This window comes from Bombina bombina, chromosome 1 (assembly GCF_027579735.1).
Source record: "Bombina bombina isolate aBomBom1 chromosome 1, aBomBom1.pri, whole genome shotgun sequence".
NCBI lineage: Eukaryota > Metazoa > Chordata > Amphibia > Anura > Bombinatoridae > Bombina > Bombina bombina.
Window position 1 is genome coordinate 173,333,239 of NC_069499.1, and position 26,086 is coordinate 173,359,324.

At 40.1% G+C, this 26,086-nt stretch overlaps 1 protein-coding gene across 1 annotated transcript in view; it reads right to left on the minus strand.

The window, feature by feature from the left end:
- Positions 1-26,086, minus strand: part of TTC6 (tetratricopeptide repeat domain 6) — a 430,156-nt gene that overhangs the window by 266,857 nt on the left and 137,213 nt on the right. The window contains exon 12 of the mRNA XM_053711337.1: positions 6,828-6,904. Within this exon, the coding sequence (XP_053567312.1) occupies positions 6,828-6,904 (77 nt within the window). The remainder of the gene's footprint in view (positions 1-6,827; positions 6,905-26,086) is intronic.

A 26,086-nucleotide genomic window follows, 5' to 3' on the forward strand; every position in this document is an offset into this window, starting at 1 on the left:
GCAAAGGGCATTATAAATGTGGTGCTACCAGATGTAAGGCATGTTCATTTACATTATCTGGAAAAACTTTTCAGTCTGTTAATACACAGAAAGTTTTCATGATGGATGCATGTACAAACTGTCGAAGCACCTATGTTGTGTATTTGGTGACATGCCAACCTTGTGAGAAACAACATGTGGGTCTAACGACCAGGGAAGTGAGAGAAAGGATTAAAGAACACATCAATGATGTAAAATCAGAGGAACCAGACTCACAAGTAGCCAGGCATTACAAATTTTGTCATAATGGTAATGTCGATTCACTTAAATGGCAGGTTATTGAGTGGGTAAGAACCCCAAAAAGAGGGGGTGACAAGGACATGATGCTTCGCACACGCGAAGCATTTTGGATCTTCAAACTCAAGACCCGTATGCCACAGGGACTTAACATTCAAAATCATTTAATTAATTGTTGGCACTGAGATATCCGTTGAATATTTGTTTAGTATTTTGAAATGGGTCTTATACTTGATTAACATATATTTAGGCTTTACATAAGCACACTATATAGTTTATTTTGACTTTAGGGGTATTGCTATTTAAGGTAGTAGATTTTGATTATATTAGGGCTATAACTATAGCCCATGTTTTGTTACTCCCAAGATAGTCAGTATTTGCTTAAGTAAGTGTGAACTTAATAGCCTGTTTATTTTTAGCCTAATTTGTTTACCCATACATATCTATTTTGATATATTAGAGTTGTAGTAACAACCTAGGATTAGTATTATTTACTTTGCATCCAAACTGTGGGGAACCTAATACTATATATTATATTATAAATAGTTATTTATACTGTTACATAGTATTATAAAATGTTCATTAGGCTATAATAATTTGTCTACAATATATGTTTTGTTATTGATGCAATTTCAATTTACATACTTTTTTTCTTTCATGGTGAGGTAGGGGTTAACTTATTGATTGCTGCATATGATGTCAGAGTGATTTTGTATTTAAAGGGGCCTGTGAGCTTTGAGTAGCACAGTCTATGAGTAAGGCAGGAGCCGAAACATGTAAGATTGCTGCTGCTCAGGCTCATTCTGACCCATACTGCATGCTACCATTGCATTTTATCTACTTTCCTTTTTGGCAATAAACGTTAAGTTTTATAATTTTTCTGCTTGCCCAGCCGCGCCTTTTTTGTTTTTCTATATACGTATATGTTTGGGTAATAACAAGGTGATTTTTTTACACACATCTAAGCAAAATACCGCTGTTATACATATGAATACACGTATATATTAACTTGTTGTCTACTTTTGATGTTAAAAAATATATACATATGAGAAATACTAACAAAATGTTTTGTATTCACCTGTGAATCATGTGACCAATTAAGGTAAATGAGGGTGTGTCTGTCTAAACAACTTTTTTGATTGGCCTCATTTGTGTATATCTAGTAGCAAGCATTGAATAGTTTTATCAGCCTGAGGAAACAGTACTGGATACTGAGAAACTTGTGTTTTTAATGTGTTAAAATAAACACTTTTAATCATACAACTTGCTACTTTTGCCTGTTTGGATATCCCTGCCTGGTTTTTACACCTGAAATTGCTGGAGTTGAAAACACACCTGACTCACAAACAGCACTACTATCCTGTGACTACCTTCTGGCATTGGGGGAGATCTAGCCTGAGAGGAGAGTTTTACCGGACAACTCTGAGGTTCCGGCATGCCCAGCTTGCATCACATCTTGGTGCTTTGCTAAACGTGAGTGCATCTGAGTTTTATATTTTATTACCTGATATATCTCACAGAATTATGCTATGTGGTGCCTTCTCTGCTTCTTTATAGAGCTAGAACAGTGAAGCTAGACATCTTAGCTCCTAGTCTAATTACCTGCATGTTAGCATCGCAAATAAAGAGATTGGCCAGTTTAAGAGCTTTGATCCTATTTTGGATCTCCTCTATCGTAGTCTCTTCTGATATAAGATCAGACAAAGCATTGCACCAATAAGATGCTGCTCCCTCAACTGTAGCAATACTTACTGCAGGTTGCCATGGTAATCCTTGATGGATGTACATCTTCTTTAAGTAAGCCTCAAGCTTCTTATCCATAGGATCCTTAAAAGAACAACTATCCTCTATAGAAAAAGTAGTTATTTTGGCTAGAGTAGAGATAGCTCCTTCTACTTTAGGCACAGTGTGCAAAGAGTCACTAATTGAGTCCGCAACAGGAAACATCTTTTTAAAAACAGGGGAAGGGGAAAAAGGAACCCCTGGCCTATCCCATTCCTGAGGTATAATTTCAGACATCTTGTCTGGGACAGGAAAAACATCCCCAGATGAGAGAGATTCATAAACTCTATTAAGTTTAGTGGACTTTTTAGGGTTGACAGCAACCAAAGGTTCAGAGTTGTCTAAAGTAGCTAAAACCTCCTTCAGAAGCAAACAGAGATGTTCGAGCTTAAATCTGAAATTAACTTCTTCAGATTCTGAAGCATTTTCCCCATCATGTCAGAGTCTGAGATTTCACCCTCAGAAGTTACTGTAGTATCCTCCTCATCAGACATTTGAGAAAGGTTGATCAGAGCAGACTTAGAAGGGTCAGAAACCTAACTAGTAGAAAAATGTTTAGAATTCCTCTTATGCTTACCTGAAGTAAAGAAAGCAGATAAAGCTGCAGACACCGCATAAGTTATCTGCGCAGCAAAATTTCCTGGCAAATAAACACCCCCAGGAGTTTGAGAGGAACTGCAGGGCACTGCATGTGAAACAACCATAGCTTCAGACGTTTGAGAAGAAAGCTGAGGCATATCCTGAACAGCATTATCCTGTGAGACATAAGGCTCAGAAGGGAGTAATTTATCTTTAAATTTTAAGGTCTTAGATAAGCAAGTGGAACAAAATTGCACAGGAGGTACAACCTGAGCCTCCAGACAAAGCAAACATTTGTCAAAAGTAATGGATGAACTATGGTCTGAATCCATTTTAAAAACATAATTTATGTAAGAACTTGCCTGATAAATTAAATTTCTTTCATATTGGCAAGAGTCTATGCGCTAGTGACGTATGGGATATACAATCCTACCAGGAGGGGCAAAGTTTCCCAAACCTCAAAATGCCTATAAATACACCCCTCACCACACCCACAATTCAGTTTAACAAACAGCCAAGTATTGGGGTGATAAAGAAAGGAGTAGAAAGCATCAACAAAGGAATTTGGAAATAATTGTGCTTTATACAAAAAAATCATAACCATCATAAAAAGGGTGGGCCTCATGGACTCTTGCCAATATGAAAGAAATGGATTTATCAGGTAAGTTCTTACATAAATTATGTTTTCGTTCATGTAATTGGCAAGAGTCCATGAGCTAGTGACGTATGGGATAGCAATACCCAAGAAGTGGAACTCCACGCAAGAGTCACTAGAGAGGGAGGGACAAAATAAAACAGCCATTTTGCTAAAAAAAATTAATCCACAACCCAAATATAAGTTTATTCTCATAAATAAAAGGAAACACTTAAATCATAAGCAGAAGAATCAAACTGAAACAGCTGCCTGAAGAACTTCTCTACCAAAAACCGCTTCCGAAGAAGCAAATACATCAAAATGGTAGAATTTAGTAAATGTATGCAAAGAAGACCAAGTTGCTGCTTTGCAAATCTGATCAACTGAAGCTTCATTCTTAAAGGCCCAAGAAGTGGAAACTGATCTAGAAGAATGAGCTGTAATTCTCTGAGGCGGGGCTTTACCAGACTCCAATTAAGCTTGATGAATCAAAAGCTGTTACCACGATGCTAAAGAAACGGCAGAAGCCTTCTGACCTTTCCTGGAACCAGAAAAGATAACAAATAGACTAGAAGTCTTCCTGAAATCTTTAGTAGCTTCAACATATTTCAGAGCTCTCACCACATCCAAAGAATGTAAAGATCTTTCCAAAGAATTTTTAGGATTAGGACACAAAGAAGGGACAACAATTTCTCTATTAATGTTGTTAGAATTCACAACATTAGGTAAGAATTTAAATGAAGTCCGCAAAACTGCCTTATCCTGATAAAAAATAAGAAAAGGAGATTCACAAGAGAGAGCAGATAATTCAGAAACTCTTCTAGCAGAAGAGACTGCCAAAAGGAACAACACTTTCCAAGAAAGTAGTTTAATGTCTAAAGAATGCATAGGCTCAAACGGAGGAGCCTGTAAAGCCTTCAAAACCAAATTAAGACTCCAAGTAAGAGAGATTGATTTAATGACAGGTTTGATATGAACCAAAGCCTGTAAAAACAATGAATATCAGGAAGTTTGGCAATTTTTCTGTGGAATAAAACAGAAATAGCAGTTATTTGTCCTTTCAAGGAACTTGCAGACAAACCTTTATCCAAACCATCCTGAAGAAACTGTAAAATTCTAGGAATTCTAAAAGAATGCCAAGAGAATTTATGAGAGGAACACCATGAAATGTAAGTCTTCCAAACTCGATAATAAATCGTTCTAGAAACAGATTTACAAGCCTGTAACATAGTATTAATCACTGAATCAGAGAAACCTCTATGACTAAGCACTAGTCGTTCAATTTCCATACCTTCAAATTTAATGATTTGAGATCCTGATGGAAAAACGGACCTTGAGACAGAAGGTCCGGTCTTAATGGAAGTGGCCAAGGTTGGCAACTGGACATCAGAACAAGATCTGCATACCAGTACCTGTGAGGCCATGCTGGAGCCACCAGCAACACAAAAAATTGTTCCATTATGATTTTGGAGATAACTCTTGGAAGAAGAACTAGAGGCGGGAAAATATAAGAAGGTTGATAACACCAAGGAAGTGCCAACGCATCCACTGCTTCAGCCTGAGGATCCCTGGACCTGGACAGGTACCTGGGAATTTTCTTGTTTAGATGATGACCCACATCTGAATAATTTGAGAAAACCCATCTGGGTGGAGAGACCACTCTCCTGGATGTAAAGTCTGACGACTGAGATAATCTGCTTACTTCACCACCTCCATAGGAGGCAAAGTTTGTAAAACTGAATTGTGGGTGTGGTGAGGGGTGTATTTATAGGCATTTTGAGGTTTGGGAAACTTTGCCCCTCCTGGTAGGATTGTATATCCCATACGTCACTAGCTCATGGACTCTTGCCAATTACATGAAAGAAATATATCAAATATATAAAATATGAGAATTATTTAACACCAGTATAGTAAAAAATAAAGCACACACCTCTTAACATACAAAAAGTTTTTATTTTAGAAAAAAACTCCCTCACACCTCTATATTTCAGGCTGAGTAGTCTTACAACACAGAGACCGTAGTCACTCCAGAAAATCAGCAAGTGATATACGATTAGATCCGCTATCAGTAGGATGCCAGATTAGCAAAGTTCAGTGATCCAACCAAAGCCGGCACATAGATAGGCGACAGATCGCCAAATGTCTAACTTGCTCCGCTCTGCATATTGAAGACAGAAGAGAGGCGGGTCACATGATTGGACTAAAAAAGAAAACGGCATCACTGTAAAGGTGCACGTTTCTGTCCGACCTGCATAAAACTGAAGTATACCGCACTACATCACATAATAATAAAGAAATATCCTATGGTTCCAAAATTACCTTAAATTACCCCTTCTCCACAAACAAACTAAGGGTAAACATTATTAACCCCTTAATGTTCTAATAATATATCACATATGCCAGTGCCTGCCAAACTGTTCAACTGAAAACCTAACTGTAAGGTCTTGTTCCATGAAATGATCCACTACAGGAATTAACCTCCCAAGTGCTGTCCTTCAATATCTAGAAGGCAAATGCACTTACCTGTGGATCCAGCTGCAGGGTAGGAACAGCTTCTTAGGTGTGATAGATACTCCACTCAATATCAGGGACCTAAAGAAAACGAAAGAGCAGAGTAACCAACCCTGGCTTTCTCTGAAGGGGTAGCAATAATGTTAGAAATAAAGCAAAGACAACCTCGCCACTTTCTAACTGCTAATAGCCACCATTACTCTTACTAAAGAGATTGACAAGGACACAGAATACCCCCAATCCTTGCCTGCAGAGAAAAGTACCCATAAAAGGATTAAATATCTTCAGACACCATCTTCGCACATCCTCCATTGACAAAGGCAAAGCGAATGACTGGGGATTATGGATAAGGGAAGTTACACTTAACAGCTTTGCTGGGGTGATCTTTGCCTCCTCCTGCTGGCTAGGAGTTGAATATCCCACTAGTAATTAGAATAAAGTTGTGGACTCTCCATGCCATAGGAAAGAAATATATATATATATATTTTTATTTTTTTATTTATTTTTTTAAAGAACCAAAGGGAAGCTAACATACTTATTGGCTGACACAGGAATCAATCAAGTGACAAGAAAATTGCTGGATCATTATGGAATAGTGTAAATTTGCACACACACAAAAGTATTTTCCGCCTTTAAAGTAATAGTTTTAACCACATGAACGAATCAAAGAATTTTTCTTTTTGCCGCATGCATTTTTTGACCGTTAAAAGGGACTGCTTGTTAATTGTATTTCTGGCAAAGGCAAAAAATGTGTTAAATTTAATATCCATCCAAAAACAAATGCAACCATGTGCACATCTAGTATATAGAAATGTTATCATTTCATTTATTTTGTAATTGAGTGGAAGTTTTATGTCCCTTTAAATCAGTATGTGAAAGCCAGACAGGGGATTCTTTCATGGATAAAAAGAATAAAGCACTGACAGAAGGAAAAAATCATTTGCAGCATCTCATGTTTATATGTTTGTGCAGCAGCTCTCAGCTCTGTAACAACATGAGTTATTTTGCTGTTACTAAACATATTAATAACATTTTGGCACAATACCTTGAGTCATTTCAGATAACTGGTGTATACAGAAGCTGGCAGCATCGAGTCTCTTCATCTCATGTAAATACTGACCCCTGCAGGAAACAAAATCACATTAACTAATAAAAAAAAAGTTCACTTTTATACTTCAAGGCAAAAAAATATATACTATTCTGAGGTAATTTATATTTTTATTTAACTTAGCAACCCTAATGTTACTTTTATAGCAAGAAGCCCAGTTTTTTTTTCTTTTATGATTCAGACAGTAAATGCAATTTAAAAAAAAGTTTAAAATTTAATTCTATTGTCAAATTTGCTTCATTGCCATTATATTGTTTGCTGAAGAGCATATCTAGGTAGAATGCATGTGTCTTGATATGTTCAACATTTTTAAAAGTATTCTTGCAAAACTCCTGCCATATAGTATTCTAAAAAAGTGCATGACCCTGAGCCTACCTACTTGCTTTTCAACAAAGATACCAAGAGAACAAAGTAAATGTTATAACAGAACTTTTTTTTTTTTTTTTTTAATTATGCTTACCTGATAATTTAATTTCCATTTGTGGGAGGAGAGTCCACTGCTTCATTCATTACTTGTGGGAATTAAGAACCTGGCCACCAGGAGGAGGCAAAGACACCCCAGCCAAAGGCTTAAATACCTCCCCCACTCCCCTCATCCCCCAGTCATTCTGCCAAGTGAACAAGGAACAGTAGGAGAATATCAGGCTATAAATGGTGCCAAAAGATAATATTAAATTTAGGTCTGCCCCCCAGGGAAACGGGCGGGAGCAGTGGACTCTCCTTCCACAGAAGGAAATCAGGTAAGCATAATTTATGTTTTCCATCTTAATGGGAGGAGAGTCCACTGCTTCATTCATTACTTATGGGAACAAATACCCAAGCTTTAGAGGACACTGAATGAAAAAAACTGGAGGGCAAAAGGAGCCGGACCCTATACTGAGGATACCACAGCCTGCAGAATCTTTCTCCCAAAAGCTGCTTCCACCGAAGCAAAAACATTAAATATGTAAAATGTTGCAAAAGTATGTAAAGAAGACTAAGTAGCTGCCTTACAAAACTGCTCCATAGAAGCCTCGTTCTTAAAGGCCCAAGAAGAGGCCACAGCTCTAGTTGAATGAGCCGTAATCCTCAGAGGAGGCTTATGTCCCGCAGTCTCAAGGCAAAATGGAGGAAACTCCTCAGCCAAAAAGATAAGAAAGTCAAAGAGGCCCTCTGACCCCCACGCTTCCCGGAAAGAGAACAAACAGAGAAAGAAGTTTGTCTAAATTCCTACGTGGAAAGCCAGATAAGGAGGGACGCATTGCAAGGCAGTAATCACAGATACTCTGCGCACAGAAGCAATAGCCCGTAGAAAAGGAACCTTTCAAGACAATAATTTAATGTCTACTTCATGCTTAGGCTCCAACGGAACCTGTGCAAAACCTAAAGAACAAGATTTAAACTCTAAGGAGGAGCAATAGATCTAAACACAGGTCTGATCCTAGCAGAGCCTTAACAAGTGACTGCACATCAGGAAGCTCAGCGAACCTCTTGTGCAGTAACACAGACAGGGCTGAAATCTGTCCCCTCAGGGGACTTGCAGAAAAGTGACGAGCAACCACCTACAAGCTTGAATGAGAGTAAAAATAACAAGAAAACCCTTTCTTGGCTAGGATTAATCGTTCAATCTCCACGCAGTAAGCCTCAGAGATCTAGACATAGATGAACAAAGAGACCTTGGTCAGCAGATCCCTGCGACAAGGTTCCGCGAACCATATCCTTTGCGGCCAAGACGGAACAATCATTATTACTGATGTCTGCTTGATTCGAGCCACTACACTAGGAAGTAGTGGTAACGGCCGTAAAAGATAAATTGGTTTGAACCTCCAAGGCCCTGCTAATGCATCTGTTAGCTCCGCCTGAGTATCCCTGCACTTTGACCCATATCTGGGTAACTTGGTAATGAGACGTCATAAGATCTTCCTCTGGCAAATTTCCGCAAACACTCGGGATGGAGAGACCAATCCCCCGGATTAAAGTATTGTCTGCTGAGGAAATCCGCTTCCCAGTTGTCGAACAAATGTGGGGCTCCGACCACTCCAGAATCCGAGATACTTCCCTCATAGCTAGGGAGCTACTCGTTCCCCCCTGATGGTTGATGCAAGCCACAGAGGATATATTGTCTGATTGGAATCTGATAAACTGGGACGAACACAGCAGAGGCCAAGACTTAAGAGCATTGTATATTGCCCGAAGATTCCAAATGCGATCGGGAAGGAGCTTTTACTCCTGAGTCCATAGGCCCTGTGCCTTCCTGGCACCCCAAACAGCTCCCCATCCTGACAGACTCGCAACTGTAGGCACAATCACCCAGGGTGGTCTTGAGATGGACATCCCTTGGAAAAGGGATACGGACAAAAACACCAAGAGAGGGATTCTCTTGATTGGTTGACCAGAAACAACTGTTGAGACAGATCCGAATGATCGCCGTTCCACTGCTTCAGCATGCGCAGTTTTAACAGTCTGAAGTGAAACCTGGCAAAGGAAATGATGTCCATGCTGGACACCATGAGACCAATCACCTCCATACACCGAGCCACAGATGGCCTTAAGGAGGTCTGGAGGGCAAGACATGTCGAAGCTAGCCTGCAACGTCTCTGGTCTGTTAGAAATATTCTCATGTATATGGAGACTATTATAGTACCTGAGAATTCTACCCTGGTACTTGATACAAGAGAACTCTCTCTAGATTTATCTTCGATCCATGGGATTGAAGAAGACAGAGGAAGGATTCCGAATTTGTGGTTCAGCATATTGATATACACATGAGGCGCCACTCTTGTCTCCTGTTTTTCCGATTCTGATCAAGGCCTGACAAAAAGATTGCACATCTGGCAAGTCCATCAGACACTATTGTAGAAAAAAGGAAATTCAGAAATCTTACCCTTCAGGGTACTGACTAATAAACCCTTCTCCAGACCTTCCTGGAGAAAGACAAAATCCTAGGAATCCTGACCTTACTCCAAAAGTAGCCCTTGGATTCACACCAATAAAGAGATATACGCCATAACTTATGGCAAATCTCTCTTGTAACAGGCTTACAAGCCTGAATCATGGTCTCAAAGACCGAATCAAAAACCACACTTAGACAGAACTAAGCGTTCAATCTCCACGCAGAAAGCTTCAGAAAAACAAAAGAATGGGCCCTGAATTAGAAGGTCCCTCCTCAGGAACAATCACCAAGGTGGAAGCGATACATACCCACTAGGTCAGTATCCAGATCCTGCAAGACTATGAAGGAACTATAATACATACCGAAGCCCACTCCTATGTCATACGAGCAAAAACTCGTGGAAGGAGAGCAAACTGAGGAACAGGGATGTCAGACTGAAAACCCAAAAACCTTCAGGGATTTTAACATAGCAGCCTGTTGATCTGTAGACCTTTAAACATAACGAGAAAATCTAGCGCACTGCCATCTTCAACTCCAGCACCCCTCATTTGAGGGTTAACCTGGAGAACACCTCCGGGAGAAGCATCCACTCCCCGGAATGAACTGACTCTCAAGAAGTCCGCTCCCGGCAAGTGGTTGATGTAAACCAACTCCAAGATAGTTATGGAATAGCAGACTCCTCCCAAGTCCATAGCCACCAACCTAACAGGCTGGCGTCCGTGGTCATCATTACTCAGGAAGGTCTCCTGAAGCATGTGTCCCGAGACAGTTACTCTTGCGAAAACCACCACATGAAAGACCAAAAATGAACTCCTGGGCCATCAAAAACGTTAACTCCTAACTCATAAAGGATATTAAATTAGTCTCTACTTCCACATGCATAACAACAAATGTGTAAACAATTATACACCACAAAGCGCTGTTATATCTATATGATACAAAGTTATAAATGCAAATTTATACTGCTTATATATGATACAATATAATAAAAAATTGAATAAACCATAAAAGATCAGATAGATCAATTTTATATACAGTCCAGTGTTATGCGGTCTGTCCAAAGAAGTATAAAGTACTCACTTTAGAGCAACATATGTGAAAAAGCAGTCTTTCTGAAGAAATTATTATATAGCAAATAGTCCAGCAGCTCCTCTTAAATACGGGCAACTCCAGAGATCCCAATAAAAAACACAAGCTGTAATGAGAAAAGGAGAGAAGTGCGGACTCAAGTGTAGATTATAACATTTAATCACACTGCACACATAAAAAACCACACTCACAAGATATCCATTAAAAAAACATAATTTATGCTTACCTGATAAATGTATTTCTCTTGTAGTGTGTTCAGTCCACGGGTCATCCATTACTTATGGGATATATTCTCCTTCCCAACAGGAAGTTGCAAGAGGATCACCCAAGCAGAGCTGCTATATAGCTCCTCCCCTCACATGTCATATCCAGTCATTCGACCGAAACAAGACGAGAAAGGAGAAACTATAGGGTGCAGTGGTGACTGGAGTTATAATTTAAAATTTAGAACCTGCCTCAAAAAAGACAGGGCGGGCCGTGGACTGAACACACTACAAGAGAAATAAATTTATCAGGTAAGCATAAATTATGTTTTCTCTTGTTAAGTGTGTTCAGTCCACGGGTCATCCATTACTTATGGGATACCAATACCAAAGCTAAAGTACACGGATGATGGGAGGGACAAGGCAGGAACTTTAAACAGAAGGAACCACTGCCTGTAGAACCTTTCTCCCAAAAACAGCTTCCGAAGAAGCAAAAGTATCAAATTTGTAAAATTTGGAAAAAGTATGAAGTGAAGACCAAGTTGCAGCCTTGCAAATCTGTTCAACAGAGGCCTCATTCTTAAAGGCCCAAGTGGAAGCCACAGCTCTAGTGGAATGAGCTGTAATTCGTTCAGGAGGCTGCTGTCCAGCAGTCTCATAGGCTAAACGTATTATGCTACGAAGCCAAAAAGAGAGAGAGGTAGCCGAAGCCTTTTGACCTCTCCTCTGTCCAGAGAAAACAACAACAGAGAAGAAGTTTGCCGAAAATCTTTAGTTGCCTGTAAGTAGAACTTCAGGGCACGGACCACGTCTAGATTATGCAAAAGACGTTCCTTCTTTGAAGAAGGATTAGGACATAATGATGGAACAACAATCTCTTGATTGATATTCCTGTTAGAAACAACCTTAGGTAAAAACCCAGGTTTAGTACGCAGGACTACGTTGTCTGAATGAAAGATCAGATAAGGGGAATCACAAAGTAAGGCAGATAACTCAGAGACTCTTCGAGCCGAGGAAATAGCCATCAAAAACAGAACTTTCCAAGATAAAAGTTTAATATCAATGGAATGAAGGGGTTCAAACGGAACACCCTGAAGAATTTTAAGAACCAAGTTTAAGCTCCAAGGAGGAGCAACAGTTTTAAACACAGGCTTAATTATAGCCAAAGCCTGACAAAAGGCCTGGACGTCTGGATTCTCTGCCAGACGCTTGTGTAAAAGAATAGACAGAGCAGAAATCTGTCCCTTTAGTGAACTAGCGGATAAGCCCTTTTCTAAACCCTCTTGTAGAAAGGACAATATCCTAGGAATCCTAACCTTACTCCATGAGTAACTCTTGGATTCACACCAATATAAATATTTACGCCATATCTTATGGTAAATTTTTCTGGTAACAGGTTTCCGAGCCTGTATTAATGTATCAATAACCGAATCCGAAAACCCACGCTTTGATAGAATCAAGCGTTCAATTTCCAAGCAGTCAGCCTCAGAGAAATTAGGTTTGGATGGTTGAAAGGACCCTGAATTAGAAGGTCCTGCCTCAGGGGTAGAGACCATGGTGGACAGGACGACATGTCCACTAGGTCTGCATACCAGGTCCTGCGTGGCCACGCAGGCGCTATCAGAATCACTGATGCTCTCTCCTGTTTGATCCTGGCAATCAGTCGAGGTAGCAACGGAAAAGGTGGAAACACATAAGCATGTTGAAAACCCAAGGGGCTGCTAGTGCATCTATCAGCACCGCTCCCGGGTCCCTGGACCTGGATCCGTAACAAGGAAGCTTGGCGTTCTGGCGAGATGCCATGAGATCCAGATCCGGTTTGCCCCAACGACGAATCAGTTGAGCAAATACCTCCGGGTGAAGTTCCCACTCCCCCGGATGAAAAGTCTGGCGACTTAGAAAATCCGCCTCCCAGTTCTCCACGCCTGGGATGTAGATCGCTGACAGGTGGCAAGAGTGAGACTCTGCCCAGCGAATTATCTTCGAGACTTCCACCATCACTAGGGAACTCCTGGTTCCCCCTTGATGATTGATGTAAGCCACAGTCGTGATGTTGTCCGACTGAAATCTGATGAACCTCAGTGTTGCTAACTGAGGCCAAGCTAGAAGAGCATTGAATATTGCTCTTAATTCTAGAATGTTTATTGGGAGGAGTTTCTCCTTCTGAGTCCACGATCCCTGAGCCTTCAGGGAGTCCCAGACTGCTCCCCAGCCTAGTAGGCTGGCATCTGTTGTTACAATTGTCCAATCTGGTCTGCGAAAGGTCATTCCTTCGGGACAGATGAACCCGTGACAACCACCAGAGAAGAGAATCTCTGGTCTCCTGGTCCAGATTTAGCAAAGGGGACAGATCTGAGTAATCCCCGTTCCACTGACTTAGCATGCATAGTTGCAGCGGTCTGAGATGCAGGCGCGCAAATGGCACTATGTCCATTGCCGCGACCATTAAGCCGATTACTTCTATGCACTGAGCTACTGATGGGCTTGGAATGGAGTGAAGGACACGGCAAGCATTGAGAATCTTTGATAACCTGGACTCCGTCAGGTAAATCTGCATCTCTACAGAATCTATAAGAGTCCCTAGAAAAGGAACCCTTGTGAGTGGTAACAGAGAGCTCTGTTCCACGTTCACTTTCCACCCATGCGACCTCAGAAATGCTAGAACTATCTCTGTATGAGACTTTGCATTTTGAAAACTTGACGCTTGTATCAGAATGTCATCTAGGTACGGAGCCACCGCTATGCCTCGTGGTCTTAGTACCGCCAGAAGTGAGCCCAGAACCTTTGTAAAAATTCTCGGGGCCGTAGCTAACCCGAAGGGAAGAGCTACAAACTGGTAATGCCTGTCTAGAAAGGCAAACCTTAGGTACCGATAATGATGTTTGTGAATCAGTATGTGAAGGTAGGCATCCTTTAAGTCCACTGTGGTCATATATTGACCCTCTTGGATCATGGGTAGGATGGTCCGAATGGTTTCCATCTTGAACGATGGAACCCTTAGGAATTTGTTTAAGATTTTTAAGTCTAAGATTGGTCTGAAGGTTCCCTCTTTTTTGGGAACCACAAACAGATTTGAGTAAAACCCTTGCCCTTTTTCCATTCGCGGAACTGGGTGGATCACTCCCATCACTAAGAGGTCTTGTACACATTGTAGAAATGCCTCTTTCTTTACTAGGTTTGTTGATAACCTTGACAGATGAAACCTCCCTTGTGGAGAAGTTTTGAAATCCAGAAGGTATCCCTGAGATATAATCTCCAACGTCCAGGGATCCTGTACATCTCTTGCCCAAGCCTGGGCGAAGAGAGAAAGTCTGCCCCCCACTAGATCCGTCTCCGGAAAGGGGGCCCTGTCTTCATGCTGTCTTAGGGGCGGAAGTAGGCTTTCTGGCCTGCTTGCCTTTGTTCCATGACTGGTTGCCTTTCCAACCCTGTCTGTAACGAGCAGTAGTTCCTTCCTGTTTTGGAGCGGAGGAAGTTGATGCTGCTCCTGCCTTGAAATTACGAAAGGCACGAAAATTACACTGTTTGGCCTTTGATTTGGCCCTGTCCTGAGGAAGGGTGTGGCCCTTACCTCCAGTAATGTCAGCAATAATTTCCTTCAAGCCGGGCCCGAATAAGGTCTGCCCTTTGAAAGGAATGTTCAGTAGTTTAGACTTAGAAGTTACATCTGCTGACCAGGATTTAAGCCATAGCGCTCTGCGCGCCTGTATGGCGAATCCAGAATTCTTAGCCGTAAGTTTGGTTAAATGCACTACGGCATCCGAAACAAACGCATTAGCCAGCTTAAGCGTTCTAAGCTTGCTCAAAGTCTCATCCAATGGTGCTGTGCGAATCGCCTCTTCCAGAGACTCAAACCAGAATGCCGCTGCAGCAGTGACAGGCGCAATGCATGCAAGAGGCTGTAATATAAAACCTTGTTGAACAAACATTTTCTTAAGGTAACCCTCTAATTTTTTATCCATTGGATCTGAGAAAGCACAGCTATCCTGGATAGTGGTACGCTTGGCTAAAGTAGAAACTGCTCCCTCCACCTTAGGGATCGTCTGCCATAAGTCTCGTGTGGTGGCGTCTATAGGGAACATTTTTCTAAATATCGGAGGAGGGGAAAAAGGCACGCCGGGTCTATCCCACTCCTTGCTAATAATCTCTGTAAGCCTTTTTGGTATAGGAAAAACGTCAGTACACACCGGTACCGCATAGTATTTATCCAGCCTACATAATTTCTCTGGGATTGCCACTGTGTCACAATCATTCAGAGCCGCTAACACCTCCCCTAGCAACACGCGGAGGTTCTCAAGCTTAAATTTAAAATTTGAAATTTCTGAATCCGGTCTCCCCGAATCAGAACCGTCACCCACAGAATGAAGCTCTCCGTCCTCATGTTCTGCAAATTGTGACGCAGTATCAGACATGGCTCTCGTGTCATCGGCGCGCTCTGTCCTTAACCCAGAGCTATCGCGCTTGCCTCTTAACTCGGGCATATTGTATAATACTTCTTTCATAACATTAGCCATATCATGTAAAGTGATTTGTAAGGGCCTTGATGTACTTGGCGCCTCAATCTCACGCACTTCCCGAGCGGGAGACGAAGGTACTGACACGTGAGGAGAGTTAGACGGCATAACTTCCCCCTCGTTGTCTGGTGAAAATGTATTTATCGGTACAGATTGACTTTTATTCAAAGTAATATCAATACAATTGGTACACATATTTCTATTGGGCTCCACATCGGCTTTTGAACATAATGAACAAGCAGATTCCTCTGTATCAGACATGTTTAAACAGACTAGCAATGAAGCTAGCAAGCTTGGAATTACTTTCAATAAAATTACAAGCAATATAAAAAACGCTGCAGCGCTTTTAACAAACACAGTTGAATAACAAAGAACTAATTCAGTATTAGTCAACAATTCTTACCGGTAAATGAATTAATTAGCAGAGGATTGCACCCATTAGCAAAAGGATGATTGACCCCTCAATACCCAAAAAACGGATATCATTAAGATTTAACGCTGTCACAGGTCTGCTGTGACTGATTACCTCCCTCAAAAACGAATTTTGAAGACCCCTGAGCTCTCTAGAGACATCCTGGATCAAGGAGGAAGAAGCAGGAAGACTGTGCTAGAATTTTAACTGCGCAACAAGGTGCTAAAAAGAAAAGGTCCCTCCCACTCATATTACAACAGTGGGAGACCAGATATAACGGTTTCTATGCAGAAAAATACGTTAGCCATGTGGAAAAAAAAAAACATGCCCAAAAAGGATTTATCACCAAAGTACCTCACAAAACGAATAACATGCCAGTAAACGTTTTAAAACAAACTTTTTCAATGTCATGCAAAGTTATCAGTAAGCCTGCTACCAGTCACTTCTACTGCAGATAAGGCTTAAGCATTATTTCAGTATCAACAGTATTTTCTCAGTCAAATTCTAGTCCCTAGAAAATAACTCAACTGCGCATACATTTATCAGCCTGATACCAGTCGCTACTACTGCATTTAAGGCTGTACTTACATAATATGGGTAACAGCAGTGTTTTCTTAGTCAATTCCATTCCCAGAAAATATTGTACTGCACATACCTCATTTGCGGGGGACCCCGCATGCTATTCCCCTTTTCTGAAGTTACCCTACTCCTCAGAATGTCGAGAACAGCCAGTAGATCTTAGTTACGCCTGCTAAGATCATAGAAAACGCAGGCAGATTCTTCTTCCAAATACTGCCTGAGATAGAAAAAACAGCACACTCCGGTGCCATTTAAAATAACAAACTTTTGATTGAAGAATAATTAAGTAAAAACTCCAACTCCTCTCGCGACCTCCTTCTTTGTTGAGGGTTGCAAGAGAATGACTGGATATGACATGTGAGGGGAGGAGCTATATAGCAGCTCTGCTTGGGTGATCCTCTTGCAACTTCCTGTTGGGAAGGAGAATATATCCCATAAGTAATGGATGACCCGTGGACTGAACACACTTAACAAGAGAAAGCAAGCACTGTAATGTAATATCCAGTTGACGAGCAATCCTCCACTTGGGTATGTTCCGGTCCGTACACGCACCAGCTGGGTAGTCGGATGAAAAGTACACTACAATAGCGTCTGATCCATCAACTCCTTTGCATAAATGTATCTTTTCCTAGTCACGGACACTCCAACAAATTGTGCTGTAAGTAACCGGAAGTAAACAAGCCCTCGGCCATATGCCACAAGATCACAGCGTGCACTCCGGATCTACGGCAGCCTCATAGGGACACAAAAGTAAGCTTCTAATCATTTCGTCCCGATTGACGGGACTTTGGGCTCATTGCCCAAAGAACATCCTAAACCTAGAATTGTAGTCCCACAATAGCTGCAACTTGAGAAATTAGAGTAGATTTAGCCCCTTAAGTGCCAGTCTCCTATCCCAAGAAGACAAAAAAGGCACTTACCTGCAAATCTAGCTGTCTGGCAGGAGGACAGCTCACCTGGTATGAGAGGAAGCCACTCCTCACAGAGACCTGTTAAAAAAGAAAGGACAGAGTAAACCTACTCTGGCTTTCTATACAAGGGCAGCAACGTTAGGAAAAAGCAGTGAGGCCCACCCCACAAGTTTTTAACTGCTTAAAAGCCACCACTGCCCTACTGAAGAGACTAACATGGAGTACGACTAAACCCAATCTTGAAAAGATCAGAGCAAACCTACTCTGGCTTTCAAAATAATAAAATCTTGATTGAAGCGAAATAAATCAATTCTTTGCACCGAAGGCAAACAGAACGACTGGGAGTTGTGGGAAGAGAAGTGATACTTAACAGTTTTGACTGTGGCGTTCTTTGCCTCCTCCTGCTGGCCAGGAGTGATATTCCCAACAGTAATTGATGATTCCGTGGACTCACCATATCTTAGGAGAGAAAGTTATACTTTAAGAATATTGAAAAGCATTTAATACTACACTTTAATTTTTCAGTGTCATCATGACTTTCTTTCAAGTTGTTCTTTCAACTTTGTTGTACAAAATTACATGTATCAAACAGCGGGATCCTCAGAAACATAAAAAATGTAATTTAAAGCACTATCATAGCTTAAGACAATTTTATTGTTTCTTAAACTATTAAATTTACTTCAAATAATGTTAAGAGTTGTTTTTAAAAGGTTTCTTTACATGTAAAATTTTGAGCAAACCCGTGGAATAATTTTCTCTCACCAAATACAGTTTGCAACTTTCAAAAAATAGTGTACTATCACCATCTTGTGGTATCTGTGTGGAAGTGCAGTTAGATTAATATTACTGTTGACAACCAATCGGCTGTTTTTTGATTTTCAAATGGTAAACTATTTCACTTGACATCTGTTTTTCCATTTACATTTTTTCTATAGAATGAATGTAAACATTAAAATAACAAAAATAAAATATAAACATTTGCGTATGACAGTTGAATATTACATTTGAATACTGATTTTCAAGTATAGGCAAAATTACATGTGGATCACTACTGATAACGCAGGGTTTGCTATCAATATCGTGGCTATGACAAGTGAATATTTAAAAAGAATTATCAAAGAATGTTTAGCCCGGCCACATTTCTTTGGTACTTTCAATGGATTAAGTGTTGCATTGCTAAAAAAGTTAGGACAACTGGAATCCTGAAGTAAAGTGTTAGTGCTACAAGAAAAGTACATGAAACACATGTACAACATAACAATATAATGTATTACACTCCTATATACATATTAACAATAATATATGTGTTTATTAATGAAATAAATGTTTAAAAAAGTGGTTAAAAGTGATATAGTATATGACAAGGTACTGGACTAGGAAGGGCTCAAAAGAGGTGTGTGTGTGTGTGTGTGTATATATATATATATATATATATATATATATATTAGCAAGAGTCCATGAGCTAGTGACGTATGGGATATACATTCCTACCAGGAGGGGCAAAGTTTCCAAAACCTCAAAATGCCTATAAATACACCCCTCACCACACCCACAAATCAGTTTAACGAATAGCCAAGAAGTGGGGTGATAAGAAAAAAAGTGTGAAAGCATAAAAATTAAGGAATTGGAATAATTGTGCTTTATACAAAAAAATCATAACCACCACAAAAAAAGGGTGGGCCTCATGGACTCTTGCTAATATGAAAGAAATTAATTTATCAGGTAAGTTCTTACATAAATTATGTTTTCTTTCATGTAATTAGCAAGAGTCCATGAGCTAGTGACGTATGGGATAATGACTACCCAAGATGTGGATCTTCCACGCAAGAGTCACTAGAGAGGGAGGGATAAAATAAAGACAGCCAATTCCGCTGAAAATAATCCACACCCAAAATAAAGTTTAAATCTTATAATGAAAAAAACTGAAATTATAAGCAGAAGAATCAAACTGAAACAGCTGCCTGAAGTACTTTTCTACCAAAAACTGCTTCAGAAGAAGATAACACATCAAAATGGTAGAATTTAGTAAAAGTATGCAAAGAAGACCAAGTTGCTGCTTTGCAAATCTGATCAACAGAAGCTTCATTCCTAAAAGCCCAGGAAGTAGAAACTGACCTAGTAGAATGAGCTGTAATCCTTTGAGGCGGAGTTTTACCCGACTCAACATAAGCATGATGAATTAAAGATTTCAACCAAGATGCCAAAGAAATGGCAGAGGCCTTCTGACCTTTCCTAGAACCGGAAAAGATAACAAAAAGACTAGAAGTCTTTCGGAAATTCTTAGTAGCTTCAACATAATATTTCAAAGCTCTAACTACATCCAAAGAATGCAATGATTTCTCCTTAGAATTCTTAGGATTAGGACATAATGAAGGAACCACAATTTCTCTACTAATGTTGTTAGAATTCACAACCTTAGGTAAAAATTGAAAAGAAGTTCGCAACACCGCCTTATCCTGATGAAAAATCAGAAAAGGAGACTCACAAGAAAGAGCAGATAATTCAGAAACTCTTCTAGCAGAAGAGATGGCCAAAAGAAACAAAACTTTCCAAGAAAGTAATTTAATGTCCAATGAATGCATAGGTTCAAATGGAGGAGCTTGAAGAGCCCCCAGAACCAAATTCAAACTCCAAGGAGGAGAAATTGACTTAATGACAGGTTTTATACGAACCAAAGCTTGTACAAAACAATGAATATCAGGAAGATTAGCAATCTTTCTGTGAAAAAGAACAGAAAGAGCAGAGATTTGTCCTTTCAAGGAACTTGCAGACAAACCTTTATCCAAATCATCCTGAAGAAACTGTAAAATTCTCGGAATTCTAAAAGAATGCCAGGAAAAATGATGAGAAAGACACCAAGAAATGTAAGTCTTCCAGACTCTATAATATATCTTCCTAGATACAGATTTTCGAGCCTGTAACATAGTATTAATCACAGAGTCAGAGAAACCTCTTTGACTAAGAATCAAGCGTTCAATCTCCATACCTTTAAATTTAAGGATTTGAGATCCTGATGGAAAAAAGGACCTTGCGACAGAAGGTCTGGTCTTAACGGAAGAGTCCACGGTTGGCAAGAGGCCATCCGGACAAGATCCGCATACCAAAACCTGTGAGGCCATGCTGGAGCCACCAGCAGAACAAACGAGCATTCCTTCAGAATCTTGGAGATTACTCTTGGAAGAAGAACTAGAGGCGGAAAGATATAGGCAGGATGATACTTCCAAGGAAGAGACAATGCATCCACTGCTTCCGCTCTGGACAGATACCTGGGAAGTATCTTGTTTAGATGAGAAGCCATCAGATCTATTTCTGGGAGTCCCCACATTTGAACAATCTGAAGAAATACCTCTGGGTGAAGAGACCATTCGCCCGGATGTAACGTTTGGCGGCTGAGATAATCCGCTTCCCAATTGTCTATACCTGGGATATGAACCGCAGAAATTAGACAGGAGCTGGATTCCGCCCAAACCAGAATTCGAGATACTTCTTTCAAAGCCAGAAGACTGTGAGTCCCTCCTTGATGATTGATATATGCCACAGTTGTGACATTGTCTGTCTGAAAACAAATGAACGATTCTCTCTTTAGAAGAGGCCATGATTGAAGAGCTCTGAAAATTGCACGGAGTTCCAAAATATTGATTGGTAATCTCACCTCTTGAGATTCCCAAACTCCTTGTGCTGTCAGAGACCCCCAAACTGCTCCCCAACCTGTCAGACTTGCATCTGTTGAAATCACAGTCCAGGTTGGAAGAACAAAAGAAGCCCCCCGAACTAAACGTTGGTGATCTGTCCACCACGTCAGAGAGTGTCGTACAAATGGTTTTAAAGATATCAATTGATTTATCTTTGTGAAATCCCTGCACCACTGGTTCAGCATAGAAATAGCATCAGGGACAGGAAAAACTTCTGGAATAACTACAGGAGATTTAAAAACCTTATTTAAACGTTTAGATTTAGTATCAAGAGGACCAGAATCCTCTATTTCTAATGCAATTAAAACCTCTTTAAGTAAAGAACGAATAAATTCTATTTTGAATAAATATGAAGATTTATCAGCATCAACCTCTGAGACAGAATCCTCTGAACCAGAGGAACCACTATCAGAATCAGAATGATGATGTTCATTTAAAAATTCATCTGAAAAATGAGAAGTTTTAAAAGACCTTTTACGTTTACTAGAAGGAGGAATAACAGACATAGCCTTCTTAATGGATTTAGACACAAAATCTCTTATGTTAACAGGAACACTAGTATTAGATGTTGACGGAACAGCAACAGGTAATGTAGTATTACTAAAGAAAATATTATCTGCATTAACAAGTTTGTCATGACATTCATTGCAAACAACAGCTGGAGGAACAGATACCACAAGTTTACAGCAGATACACTTAACTTTGGTAGATCCAGCACCAGGCAGTGATTTTCCAGTAGTATCTTCTGACTCAGGGTCAATCTGGGACATCTTGCAATACAGGGAGTGCAGAATTATTAGGCAAGTTGTATTTTTGAGGATTCATTTTATTATTGAACAACAACCATGTTCTCAATGAACCCAAAAAACTCATTAATATCAAAGCTGAATAGTTTTGGAAGTAGTTTTTAGTTTGTTTTTAGTTATAGCTATTTTAGGGGGATATCTGTGTGTGCAGGTGACTATTACTGTGCATAATTATTAGGCAACTTAACAAAAAACAAATATATACCCATTTCAATTATTTATTTTTACCAGTGAAACCAATATAACATCTCAACATTCACAAATATACATTTCTGACATTCAAAAACAAAACAAAAACAAATCAGTGACCAATATAGCCACCTTTCTTTGAAAGGACACTCAAAAGCCTGCCATCCATGGATTCTGTCAGTGTTTTGATCTGTTCACCATCAACATTGCGTGCAGCAGCAACCACAGCCTCCCAGACACTGTTCAGAGAGGTGTACTGTTTTCCCTCCTTGTAAATCTCACATTTGATGATGGACCACAGGTTCTCAAAGGGGTTCAGATCAGGTGAACAAGGAGGCCATGTCATTAGATTTTCTTCTTTTATACCCTTTCTTGCCAGCCACGCTGTGGAGTACTTGGACGCGTGTGATGGAGCATTGTCCTGCATGAAAATCATGTTTTTCTTGAAGGATGCAGACTTCTTCCTGTACCACTGCTTGAAGAAGGTGTCTTCCAGAAACTGGCAGTAGGACTGGGAGTTGAGCTTGACTCCATCCTCAACCCGAAAAGGCCCCACAAGCTCATCTTTGATGATACCAGCCCAAACCAGTACTCCACCTCCACCTTGCTGGCGTCTGAGTCGGACTGGAGCTCTCTGCCCTTTACCAATCCAGCCACGGGCCCATCCATCTGGCCCATCAAGACTCACTCTCATTTCATCAGTCCATAAAACCTTAGAAAAATCAGTCTTGAAATATTTCTTGGCCCAGTCTTGACGTTTCAGCTTGTGTGTCTTGTTCAGTGGTGGTCGTCTTTCAGCCTTTCTTACCTTGGCCATGTCTCTGAGTATTGCACACCTTGTGCTTTTGGGCACTCCAGTGATGTTGCAGCTCTGAAATATGGCCAAACTGGTGGCAAGTGGCATCTTGGCAGCTGCACGCTTGACTTTTCTCAGTTCATGGGCAGTTATTTTGCACCTTGGTTTTTCCACACGCTTCTTGCGACCCGGTTGACTATTTTGAATGAAACACTTGATTGTTCGATGATCACGCTTCAGAAGCTTTGCAATTTTAAGAGTGCTGCATCCCTCTGCAAGATATCTCACTATTTTTGACTTTTCTGAGCCTGTCAAGTCCTTCTTTTGACCCATTTTGCCAAAGGAAAGGAAGTTGCCTAATAATTATGCACACCTGATATAGGGTGTTGATGTCATTAGACCACACCCCTTCTCATTACAGAGATGCACATCACCTAATATGCTTAATTGGTAGTAGGCTTTCGAGCCTATACAGCTTGGAGTAAGACAACATGCATAAAGAGGATGATGTGGTCAAAATACTCATTTGCCTAATAATTCTGCACTCCCTGTATGTAATAGAAAAAACAACATATGAAGCAAAATTGATCAAATTCCTTAAATGACAGTTTCAGGAATGGGAAAAAATGCCAGTGAACAAGCTTCTAGCAACCAGAAGCAATAAATAATGAGACTTAAATAATGTGGAGACAATAATGACGCCCATATTTTTTACGCCGACACTTTTGGCGCAAAAACGTCAAAAAGATGACGCACCTTCCGGCGACACGTATGACGCCGGAAATAGAAAAATATTTTTGCGCCAAAAAAGTCCACGCCAAGAATGACGCAATAAAATGAAGCATTTTAAGCCCCCGCGAGCCTAACAGCCCACAGGAAAAAAAGTCAATTTTAAGGTAAGAAAAAATGATAAATTCATATGCATTATCCCAAATATGAAACTGACTGTCTGAAATAAGGAACGTTGAACATCCTGAGTCAAGGCAAATAAATGTTTGAATACATATATTTAGAACTTTATATAAAAGTGCCCAACCATAGCTTAGAGTGTCACAGAAAATAAGACTTACTTACCCCAGGACACTCATCTACACGTAGTAGAAAGCCAAACCAGTACTGAAGCGAGAATCAGTAGAGGTAATGGTATATATAAGAGTATATCGTCGATCTGAAAAGGGAGGTAAGAGATGAATCTCTATGACCGATAACAGAGAACCTATGAAATAGACCCCGTAGAAGGAGATCATTGAATTCAAATAGGCAATACTCTCCTCACATCCCTCTGACATTCACTGCACGCTGAGAGGAAAACCGGGCTCCAACCTGCTGCGGAGCGCATATCAACGTAGAATCTAGCACAAACTTACTTCACCACTGATTTGTGGGTGTGGTGAGGGGTGTATTTATAGGCATTTTGAGGTTTGGGAAACTTTGCCCCTCCTGGTAGGAATGTATATCCCATACGTCACTAGCTCATGGACTCTTGCTAATTACATGAAAGAAAACATAATTTATGTAAGAACTTACCTGATAAATTCATTTCTTTCATATTAGCAAGAGTCCATGAGCTAGTGACGTATGGGATATACATTCCTACCAGGAGGGGCAAAGTTTCCCAAACCTTAAAATGCCTATAAATACACCCCTCACCACACCCACAATTCAGTTTAACGAATAGCCAAGAAGTGGGGTGATAAGAAAAAAGTGCGAAAACATATAAAATAAGGAATTGGAATAATTGTGCTTTATACAAAAAAATCATAACCACCACAAAAAAGGGCGGGCCTCATGGACTCTTGCTAATATGAAAGAAATGAATTTATCAGGTAAGTTCTTACATAAATTATGTTTTCTTTCATGTAATTAGCAAGAGTCCATGAGCTAGTGACGTATGGGATAATGACTACCCAAGATGTGGATCTTTCCACACAAGAGTCACTAGAGAGGGAGGGATAAAATAAAGACAGCCAATTCCTGCTGAAAATAATCCACACCCAAAATAAAGTTTAATGAAAAACATAAGCAGAAGATTCAAACTGAAACCGCTGCCTGAAGTACTTTTCTACCAAAAACTGCTTCAGAAGAAGAAAATACAACAAAATGGTAGAATTTGTTAAAAGTATGCAAAGAGGACCAAGTTGCCGCTTTGCAAATCTGATCAACCGAAGCTTCATTCCTAAACGCCCAGGAAGTAGAAACTGAACTAGTAGAATGAGCTGTAATCCTATGAGGCGGAGTCTTACCCGACTCAACATAGGCAAGATGAATTAAAGATTTCAACCAAGATGCCAAAGAAATGGCAGAAGTTTTCTGGCCTTTCTAAAACCGGAAAAGATAACAAATAAACTAGAAGTCTTTCGGAAAGACTTAGTAGCTTCAACATAATATTTCAAAGCTCTAATAACATCCAAAGAATGCAACGATTTCTCCTTAGAATTCTTAGGATTAGGACATAATGAAGGAACCACAATGTCTCTACTAATGTTGTTGGAATTCACAACTTAGGTAAAAATTCAAAAGAAGTTCGCAACACCGCCTTATCCTGATGAAAAATCAGAAAAGGAGACTCACAAGAAAGAGCAGATAATTCAGAAACTCTTCTGGCAGAAGAGATGGCCAAAAGGAACAAAACTTTCCAAGAAAGTAATTTAATATCCAATGAATGCATAGGTTCAAATGGAGGAGCTTGAAGAGCCCCCAGAACCAAATTCAAACTCCAAGGAGGAGAAATTGACTTAATGACAGGCTTTATACGAACCAAAGCTTGTACAAAACAATGAATATCAGGAAGAATAGCAATCTTTCTGTGAAAAAGAACAGAAAGAGCAGAGATTTGACCTTTCAAGGAACTTGCGGACAAACCCTTATCTAAACCATCCTGAAGAAACTGGAATATTTTCGGTATTCTAAAAGAATGCCAAGAAAAATGATGAGAAAGACACCAAGAAATACAAGTCTTCCAGACTCTATAATATATCTCTCTGGATACAGATTTACGAGCCTGTAACATAGTATTAATCACAGAGTCAGAGAAACCTCTTTGACCAAGAATCAAGCGTTCAATCTCCATACCTTTAAATTTAAGGATTTCAGATCCTGATGGAAAAAAGGACCTTGAGACACAAGGTCTGGT